This window comes from Parasteatoda tepidariorum, chromosome 6 (assembly GCF_982258835.1).
Source record: "Parasteatoda tepidariorum strain Cologne lab strain chromosome 6, Ptep-v5.0, whole genome shotgun sequence".
Classification (NCBI taxonomy): Eukaryota; Metazoa; Arthropoda; class Arachnida; order Araneae; family Theridiidae; genus Parasteatoda; species Parasteatoda tepidariorum.
The window spans coordinates 101,541,847-101,553,261 of record NC_141760.1 but is presented as its reverse complement, the minus strand read 5'-3'; the positions used below and the strand labels follow the sequence as shown (position 1 = coordinate 101,553,261).

General features: G+C 27.8%; 1 protein-coding gene across 1 annotated transcript in view; it reads left to right on the top strand.

Moving 5' to 3' along the window:
- The first annotated feature begins 413 nt into the window (after nucleotides 1-413).
- The window catches only part of LOC107449367 (uncharacterized), a 73,966-nt gene continuing 62,964 nt past the window's right edge, over nucleotides 414-11,415 (top strand). The window contains exon 1 of the mRNA XM_087166302.1: nucleotides 414-605. Coding sequence (XP_087022428.1) covers nucleotides 551-605 — 55 coding nt within the window. The 5' untranslated portion in view covers nucleotides 414-550. The remainder of the gene's footprint in view (nucleotides 606-11,415) is intronic.

The following is an 11,415-nucleotide window of genomic DNA, read 5'->3' as shown; positions in this document are numbered from 1 at the left end:
ACACAGTGACGAATATTCCAGCTTTACTTTTTTCAGACGATTTCTTAAGGCTGCCACTCACTAGCCATCTCAAAAAACACAAAAAAGAGTAAACGAAAAGGACGGAGTAAAAAATAGCCGTCCCGTTTAGAAATTTTTTCTCCTCGTTTATGCGATCAGTTACGAAATTAAAAAAAAAGAAGAAAAAAGGGGAAAAAATTCGAAAACCTAAGGAGTTTGTATGAAAAAGAAAAAAAAAATAATCAATTCAAAAAACATCGCAATAAAGTCTTTGACATCAATAGTATAAAAAGAAGGTCCAAACTAATGTTTTTCGGTTCCTTTTTTGCTTCTCCAAACGACATCTACCTCGATCTTCCTCCTTTTTTTTTCTTCTTCTTCCTTCGGTTCTTTTTCAGTCTCTTCCTCAATTCGAACTTCCAGGTGAAGTGAGAAAGGGAGGGCGCGTCGGGCATCTTCTTCTTCGGAAAGAGAAGAAGAGAGTTTGTAGGATGAAACAGATCTCTGGAGGTTGTAGTGTGTTCTGCATCCCGCTTGGAAGAGGAAAATCATGCAAAACGTGGGACGGTTCTCTGTTTTGGCACTCGTTCTCATCACGTTATCGAGTGAGTTCTTTTTATAGATTGCTTTCATGCGCAGATAGTTTGCAGAACACCATCTTTAATAACACCCCTATTATTGACCAAGGCTTAATTCTCAGATAATATTTTACGTGATAATATCATATGGCATGAAATCATACTAAAAATATAATTCTAAATAATTTGGATTGTTTTGAAAAAAAAAGAAATTTGAAAATAAAAATCCTTAAAATTTAGAGATCTCGTATAAAATTTATAATTCAGGAAAAAGTTTTAGAATTTTGGTATAGTTATTAATATATAATTTGTAACCTCAAAAAAAGTGTTAAAATTTGTTATATTTGAACTTACGAAAATATTTGTTAGAGTTCAAAAGTAATTTAATAGCAAACTAAAAGATATTATTTACGAGTCGGACTTACAAACGTTTTTATTAAAAAAAGTCCAAAAATTCGAAAGATTTAAAATGCCAAAAATATGTATAAACGATATAAACTGAATTGCGATAAAATCCGACTGATTCTGATTTGAATTCATCAAATATTTGTTAGAGAACATTTAATATTTGTTGAATTTAACAAATATTGTAACAAATATTTGTTTAACAAATATTTTTAAAAAATCTGATTTGAATTTAACAAAATATTCGTTAAAGTTCAAAAGTAATTTAATAGCAAACAAACAAAAAATTTTGTTTTCGAGTCGGACCTACAAACAAAAGTTTTTATTAAAAAAAAAGTTCAAAAATTCAGAACATTCAAAATGCCAAAAATATCTATAAATGATAAAAACTGAATTGCAATATAATCCACAAAACGTTTGTAAATAAAAAAAATTATAATTTGTCTTTAACAAAGCAGTTTCTAAATCCAAAAAGATAAGCTAACTAATAATTAAATAAATAAATAACTTTCTTAGTGACATTGCAGGAAACCACTTTCAAGTCATTCTTAAAAATAAAACTTTTCTTTTTTAAAAAACGAAAAATCCTTTAAACTCTTGAGATCTAATATAAAATGAAAACAAGTTCAAAAAAAATAAAAAAATAGATGACAGTTGCATTTAATAACATTGTCTGCCAATGCAAAAAAGTTACTTAATAAATATTTACGACCAGTTAAAACCTGGTTCTTCAAACGGGATAAAAAAATATATATATATTTTTTAAAATAATAAATATAAAATCAGTAAATAGATAATAATTAATACTACAAAATCATGCATAAAATTTAGTGTCATATCCCGGCACTATTTATAAAATTTAAATAATTCCAAATTTTTATTTGTTGCTTTTTTTATGACTTCACGTTATTAGATTAGACGTTTTTTGAAGTTCAAATGAATATTTGATGTATTTAGAAACATTTGATACCAAATATTTATCTAACCAATTCATGATAGTTCAACATTTACCTTAATATACGAATGTTTTGCCATTTATTTTTCTCCCTAGTACATGACTTATTTTTTATATTTTATTTGCCTTTGATTCGAAATTATTTGGTTAATTAGAAACATGTTTCACAAGTGTAGCTGTAACCAAAATAAATACAAATAACTGTACTACTAATTTGGTGACGTAGCCCTCACATGGGATCGACCAACGTTGATCCTTGAGCTTGCGAATAAAAAATAATTGATTATTAAAAAAACGTGCAACAAGCTCTGTTTTTAATCCAGCAAAGTTGTTTTTCAAACATCACTAACGTTTAAATATTTGGAAATTCAGAACCGTTTAGGGTTAAAAGGATGCTGAAACTGTTTCCCTTTTCAAATGTCGCTCCTTAAGGTCGCCCGAAAGAGCCATCTGCACTCTGAAAATCTAATAAATAAAAAAAGTTGGCTGGAACTTTTATTATTTACTTTTATTATTTCGTTTTAATAATGCTTTTGTAAATAATGCTAGTTACGAGTCTTTTTAACTTAATTCTATAATAATTTAATAAATTGTGTAGATTAGAAGATTAAGCAATAGAATAAATGATACATAGATTATAGAACACTAAAAGTCACTGTTTCTTTTATTGTACATGTTATTTTTTTTTATTAAACTTTCATGATTTTTTGTTTGACAACATGATTTTTTTTTGTTATATAATTTTAGAGTTGAAAAAATGACAAATTGAATTGATAAAATTAATTAGTTTAGTAGGTTTTAATAAAATTATTGAAATTTTTGTATGAAAACTTTTAAAGACAATTAAACGCGCAAGATTTTTGAAACAGCAATTTAATGAATATTTATATCTTTCTGCATCTCCGGAAAGAATTTTGCTAGTATCCTTACCACTTCGGAACTAATTAGATCAAATTTTGGAATGTTCATTTCTTTTTTCAGTTGGGAGGCTGAAGTTGCCCCATGGACTCACTGTTTTAATTTCAAGAGTTTATGTGACCAGCTGCTCATACACGCGCACGTAGGCACACAAACTCTTTATTTTATTATCATCGATACAAAATACAACTTTCAAGTTACGTAATATTAAATCTCAAACAACTATAATGTTAAATTTTAAGTGAAAAATACTTTTACAATATAATTTAATAAAATATTAGCCGTTTAAATATGGTTTGTATATTAGTAGTGCATGAAATAAAATTACTTAATATTTCTTTCCTAGGAATCACATGAAATTCAATGTAAAAAATAATTTCCGATTTTGCTTTTTTATAAATAAACAATAAATTTGCCTTTTATTTTGGCAAAAGAACATATATTTAATTTGTGATAAAGCATACAACTGACATAAGCACGAAACTAATTTTAAATATTTTCTTTCTCGACAGTTTTCCTATAATCTTTATCTTAAAAGTTTGGACTAAATAAGTTAATTATCATAGAATAAACACGTTTTATATTTTTAAAATAGCGCTAACTAATGTTTACATCTTATAATTAAGTCAACTAATTTTATCAACTATGAAATTATCACCTTAAAAATAAGAGTACGCTTAAATAATAATTTTAAAAATTTTTATTTGTAGTTTGCTATTTTTTGTAAGAAATAAAACAAAGATTGCTACTAAATTGTATATGAGTTTCACACAAATTTAACAACTCAATATATTATCCAAGTAATCATTATTATTAACAATTTCCTGACTTAAAATAAATTGTTATCTCAAACCATAAAAAATTTCTTTTCTTCATCAAAAAATAAATAAGGAATGAAAATAAAATCTGGAAACTTTAACGACTGACAACAGTAATAAAATTTTTTTGCTGCATTATTAAAATGAATCAAATTGAAAAAAGTACTTTATATTTTAAGATAGAAATGTATCTTATCAGTTTAGAACCATTTCTAAATAAAAATGTTATAAAGTTAAAAATATTTTTAAAATATTTTTTTAGTTTGTATTCGCTTCTACTATTCTCGCAATAATAATAATGGTTTTTATCGTCAAAATGCCTATATTTGTTTATAATAAATCTAAATATTAAAAAAAGAATTGTGTATTTTGAAATTTAGCCTGAAAAATGGATTGGTATTAATCATTAAAAAAAAACTGTAGTAAAAAATTGTTAAACATAGTATTCTCTTTTTTAAAAAAGGTGACATTTCAAAAAGAATTTAATTAAAGGGAAAAATTAGTAATTAAATTTTATTTCAAAGCAATTAATTATTCGTTATACTTTATTTGCATGTGCGTTTTTTTTTTTTTTTTTTTTTTTTTTTTTACAAACGATATCAAAATATCAAGCATTTTTTTTAAATATAACTATTGTAAGAATAAACTATGTTTAAGAAATATAAAAAATTGAGTTTTTACTGTAAACTAATTAAAAACTTAAATTGGAAATACCGCATCTGGTATTTTTTTTAAAAATTGGTTTTACTTTAATTAAATATTGTCTTTAACCATACTGAAAAAGAAAACATAAAAATAAAATCATACCTTATAAAATGTAATATTTGTGCTATGAAAAAAATATAAACAAGCAAGTAAAGAGTTTTAAGAATATTTCTTTATATTTGTCTACTTTTCACAAATGTTACGACATTTATCACCATTTAAATTTTTTTTTTAAAAATCCATTAATAATATATTACTTAAAATCTAACCTGCAACATGGAATATTGCAAGTCAGCCTGCAAAATTAACCTGCAATATAAAATACGAAATTACGTTTGATTTGCTTAATTTTCTTCCATTTCTTCAGACAGACGAAATTTTTAAAGAAAAACAAAATATTATCCAACAATAATATTTTTTAAAATTATAAGAGATAGGGAGGTAAAGAGTGGTTTAAGTGATCCGTCTTAATATAAAGTCTGTTCCGTCAAGAAATCCTGTAAAAAAAAATTTTACAACCCTTGCCAAAAATATACTGAAACACACAATAAAGGTTAAAAATCTATTTTTAATCAGAGAAAAAATAAAAATACTATCGCAATCTAACAAATCATCAAATTTAAAATACAATTCAAAGTATAAAAATTTGTTTCATTTTTTTTAATTTTATAACCACGGATGAACAGTTAACCCAATTTTGGGTTTACTACTACTAATGTTCAACTCCGTAGCCTTGTAATTTTGAACCCAATCCAGAAGACAAGGGAACTCCTGGATTAAGTATTGGGTGAAATTTGTCTTCGTTGAGGACTTTTTGATGGAAATAATCCGCATTTGCATTTCATGGAGAGGAAAACCACCAAAACATGTTTATTAACCAAGGGGACTCTTACCCATGATCCGTCTACCACTGAGGACATTTTAAATCAAAACTGTGGTCGGTGCGAGCCGGGTGCAGAATTCACATAGACTGGTGATAGCTTTGATTCAATCCAATTCACCTCATTGGAAGGCGAATGCTCTATCCCCAGAGCCATCTCAGCTCCAAATCTGTTTGATTGTCTGAAGATATTTGAAGATTTTCTAACAATCTCTATTTAGTACCTCTTTGTTTTAATGGTTATAACCAGAATTTTATTTTTTAAATATTTTTATTTTTTCAAAATTTATTTAATTTTCTTATTTAATTTATAATTTTTTTATCTGAAAAAAATAAATTTATTTTTTTCAATGCCGCCTTCTTCAGTAAAATTTCGGCAAATTTAAATAACAATTTTATTTTTTTTTTTACAAACATTGACTTAAGATTTTTACTTTGGATTCGTAATCTTAATCTTTTTGTCCTCATTTTTGACAAGGATTTTTTGACAAGGATTTTAAACACATATTACAGAGCATACTGTATAATTTAAATTTTATTGTAAAAAAATTTATTTAAAAGTGTGTACACTAAAGCTTAAAACATAATAACGTGAGAATAAAGAAACATGTACTCAAACGATTGAGATTAGGAGGAGCAAATGAGGGGTTAGAATCATCAAAAAAACTGGTTGTCTATTTTCATTCTACTTTTTTCACGTTTTGGTTAGAAGTTTCAAACTCGACAAAAACTGATTTAAGAGTTTCAAACCCTCTTTTTGCACTAATGTCAGATTTTAAAGAATAGTTACTCTTTCTCATTCCCATTGCTTTTCTGACTATTAATAATCTTAATTTTCTTGCATCACATAATTTTAATAAAATTCTCAAACTATATATTCATGGTGACTGTAGATTTTCATGCGTCCTTTTTTTCTGCCGAAGAGCTTTTATTTTATATTTTATTTTATAATATTTATTAATAAAGATATTTTCCGAACAATATTACATACATACTTGTCTTAAAATCGATATCTTAATCATAACTAACGAGATTGGAATTATAATTTTTAATGAGATAAAAAAATTAAGGTATGTATGGATAAAGAGATTATGAGAGATTAGCTGTAATTCTGATGAAGAGAAAGAAAATAGTATCTGACACACTTAAGAAAATCCCTTCACAACTAAAACATCTGAAATTATAAAAAAGTATAACAAAAAAAAGAAAAATTAAAGCCAATTTCGACTTAGGTCAACAAGGAAAAATATTATTTTAGTTCCTTTTCTTTTAGATAATTACAATAAAACTGAATTTAATGAATTAATTAATATTTGAAAAAACTGTATTAACATCAAGCATAATCCACTACAAGAAAAATGTATTTCAACTTCAAGTGGATGAATAAAAAATATTTTATTCACGTTTGAAAAGTTGTATATAAATATATATAAGGAAAGTGTGAACTAATAGTAGGAATTGAAAAAAAATGCGCGTGGTATCACACAACTACAAATATTGTTTTTAAAATATGTGAAAAACTGAATCGCGTATAGTAAAAATTAAAACAACGACTAAAGGCCTAGTTTCTTAGGACAGAACGCCGTCAGCTGGAAATCAGCGCTAACCTCTGATGGGTCCATTTGTGAGTTTGATAGTATACGTCATCTAACGCTCATCTTGAACTACAATTGCCGTCCAACTCAACTGCAGTTGGATTACAACGTGACGTTAGCCACAGAAGCAATGGCGGACAACATCCAACAGCACATTGAAATCAGTCAAGATTTTGATTTTGACATTAAACATAGCTTCTTCATTAAACAAAGCACTCTTCATTTAGCTCAACTATAATGTGTTTTTTCTTGGACGAAGTCATTATTTGTTCTCTAAAACAAAACAAAATCAATACAAATTGAAAATAAATATTTGTTTACGTTATTAACGCATGCGCAACGAGGGATAATGTCTGCGTTGGACCGACTGCTCACGCTGAGCTAACAAAAAAGTATTTTTTTGGCTTCAGCTCTACGTCAACTTTCCGCTGACGCCCAGATAAGGCGCTAGTTCTAAGAAACCAGGCCTTAAGCTAATAAGGTCTGGTTTCTTAGGACAAGCGCCTTATCTGGGCGTCGGCGTGACGTCAACGTCACGCTGACGCCAACAAAATACTGGTTTGTTAGCTCAAGACCTGGTTTCTTAGAACTAGCGCCTTATCTGGGCGTCAGCGGAAAGTTGACGTAGATCTGACGCCAAAAAAATACTTTTTTGTTAGCTCAGCGTGAGCAGTCGGTCTAACGCAGACATTATCTCTCATTGCGCATGCGTTAATAACGTAAACAAATATTTATTTTGAATTTGCATTGATTTTGTTATTGTCGACCAGTGTTTTAGAGAGCAAATAATGACTTTGTCCAAGAAAAAACACATTATAGCTGAGCTAAATGAAGAGTGCTATGTTTAATGAAGAAGCTATGTTTAATGTCAAAATCAAAATCTTGGCTGATTTCAATGCGCTGTTGGATGTTGTCCGCCATTGCTTCTGTGGTTAACGTCACGTTGTAATCCAACTGCAGTTGAGTTGGACGGCAATTGTAGTTCTAGATGAGCGTTCGATGACGTATACTATCAAACTCTCAAATGGACCAATCAGAGGTTAACGCTGATTTCCAGCTGACGGCGTCCTGTCCTAAGAAACCAAGCCTTGACAAAACAGTATTTTGTTGGCGTCAGCGGGACGTTGACGTCCCGCTGACGCCCAGATAAGGCGCTTGTCCTAAGAAACCAGACCTTAACGCTGAAGCAATCAGAAAGTTCCTTTTCGTTTTTCCCTCATCCCTATTTATTGAATGAAATAATATTGAATTAATATTATTAAAAAATTTTATTAACATCAAGCTTCATCCACAATAAATTAAAAAAATGTATTTGTACTTGAGAGGATGAATAAAAAGTATTTTATTAAAGATTGAAAATTTGAACAAGATGTAAGGAGGGTATGAACCATATATGGCAACGTTACATTTAAAAAGTAACGAGTAAAAGTACAAGTATTGTTTAAAAAAGTAACGAGTAAAAAGTAAAAAGTTCTTATTTTAAAAAGTAACGAGTAAAAAGTACAAGTAAAAGTACAAGTACTAAACAAAAAAAGTAACGATTTAAAAGTACATTTCAAGAAAATCGAAAATTCAAAGTGACCTAAAATTTTATTGAATAATATTCTTATGTTCCTTAATGTTTTCGCAAAATTGTTGTATTTTATTTAATTATTAGTAATTTTGAAAGTTATGGATATTAATTTATTTTTAAATTCGGAAGAATATTATAATATAATTTTATAATATAATCGTAAAATATAATTTTAAAATCAAATATAATTTTAATATCAAACTTTTCATGGATTTGCACGAAAAAGAAATTTTATCTATTGATTTTAATTTTTAGTTTATTACTTTTATTTATTTAAATTACCATTGATTTAAAATTGTTTTACTCTTTAGAAACGCGTTTTAAAAGCACAAACATGAACAACGCAAACACGGGGTTTCAGATAGCTTTGTGATCTTTGAGCTAGTAAAAAATAATTGAATGTGCAGAATAAGTTGAAACAGAAGGTATTTAAATACGAAGATACCTGTGAATGCACAGATATGCTTAGATATCGTCCATTAATTTCATAAATTAAAAAAGCATAAGCATTTTTTTTAATTTAATTTTTTTTTTTTTTTTTTAAGAAAGCTTACCGAGTTTTACAAAAAAAGTAACGATTTCATTCGATATTTCCGTTACAAATACTAGTACTTGTACCCTAAAAAAGTAACGAAAGCACAAGTAAAAGTACTAAAGTTAAAAAGTAACGAAGTACAAGTAAAAGTACGTACTTTTTACTTGCACCGGCGGTGCAAGTAACGAAAGTAAAAGTACTGCCATATATGGTATGAACTAATAGTAGGAATTTCATAAAAAAGATTCATTGTTCCTACTATGACTTTCCAATTATTTTTAGTATTAAAAATTTATGTTTTTTTCAACCATCAGGTGTAAAATTAAAGTTTTGGTGCTACTAAATTGCTCTTTTTCTCATTAATTCAAATTCAAATAAGATTTTAAAACCCACAAAAGCCATAGAAAATAACTTCTGTTATAACTTTTTAAATTTTTACTATTCAATCGCCATTAAAAAATTCAAGCTTCTTTTTAAAAACGTATAAAAACTAGAAATTCAAATCCGTCTAATCCGTAATCAGTATTCTAACATCGACCTACGTAAGAATACAGGCTCATATAACAGTCAAACTCTGCTATTGTGAACCTTCAAAGGATCGAAACTTCTGTTCACTATAACCGGAAATTCGCTATATCCGTACTACAAATAGTTTTATTTTATTTTTTCGAACTTCTCCCTTTTATTACACATTATTTAAGTAAATGACCCATAAGCAAATACAAAAATGATTAAAAAATAATATGTAGTTACAAATAATGGGTTAACTTTTATTTTTTCTTCGTCTTGCGTACAAAAAATTTAGGGATGGCCTTTATTTCGGGATGAGAAATTGAGATAGAGGAAGCAAACAAGAAAAAATGCTTATGGCTATATTCCACTCAATAGATGGTTTTAAAAATCGGTATATGTATTTTATGTAGAAATTTCAAAATTACTAAAAAATGAATAAGAAAAAAGTTCGTTATATCGAATTTCCTCTCTTCTTTTGGTTCACTATATCCACAAAAAATAATATTTTATGTGTTTAGTAAGGCACGGCAGTGAACATTTCGTTCACTATATCCGGGACTCCACTATAAACCATGTTCACTATAAAGGGGTTTGACTGTATAACATTAAACTGATACTGATGGCTAACCATCCTTAAACTGAAACCAATTTCAAACTGGAAAGTGCCAGAGCGAAACCTGCAAATTTTGTTCTAAAAAAGGGGGATTTAATTGTTTTGTCCAGAAAATTTAAAAGGAAAGAATATATTCACAATAGGGTAGTAGTCTAACTTAAATTTCATCAAAATGCCATAACATGTCACGATTTCGTCGTTACCATGGCCCTATTAAGACGTGAATATGTCACATCTTCGTCATACGGTAGCATCACTACTAGGTCTGATTGAGATCTCACATTAACGTCTTTGGGACGTAGAAATGTGACGTCCCTAAGGGAGGACATAGTAACCTTTTTAGACTCACGCATCGACGTCGCAGAAGTCGCATGTGACTTCCCAATTGAGTCTCCGTGACTGTCTCATTTCAGTTGCTATCTGATAACGGTGTTATTTGAGGGACAGTATTTCGTTCGATTTCCGAATATTCAGCTACCTACCAACGATTCAGCTTTTATACTTGATTTAGTTGTATTCATGCAGTTGTTATTTTAAAAAAATAGCTAAATAGCGCAAACAAAGTTTATTAGTTTTTAATTTTTTTTCAAAAACTAAGCATAAATATCCAACATTTTAAATATTAAAATATTTTATCAGAAGCAGCTTAGCATTATTTTTTATAGTTATCACAAACTTATAAGTTTCAGTTGGTGAGTTGTTATCTGTTCTAATAAGGGCATTTTGTCCGGAAGATACCTGTAGAAAATTCGAAGAAATGCGAAAAACTTGGAAAAATGGAAGAAACGAAAAATGACACAATATTTTTGTTTTATAATTATACACAATGGATAGTTCAAAAAATGATATTCTACAAATTATTTTAAAAAAAGCTTTAAAGTTTTTTACTGCTTAAATTTCTTAAAATTTTATATTATTAGTCCCCGAATAAAAGCTCTACACATCAATAAACATTATGATTCGGAAAATAAATAAGAATTAAAAGAATACTTATAAATTTTAACAAGAAATTAGTATTTAAGAAAACGCTACCTTATTTGAATTTTAAAAAACCGCTTGTAAAGAGATGCGAATTTCAAACTTTTATTTTTGTTTACAGGTTCAGATAGACTTACAATATTTAAAAATTATATCTATAAGGTAAATATTTCTATAACCACATACTATTGAACATTGTTCATTCTTAAAAATCAATAATGATAATGCTAAACATTTATTTATCTATAATAATGTTAAATAAATGATTGCTTATAGTAAAAATAGTAAAATGAACCATTAAAATAATTTTGGAAGGATCCAGTACGCATTTACTATTAAAAAACAAAAT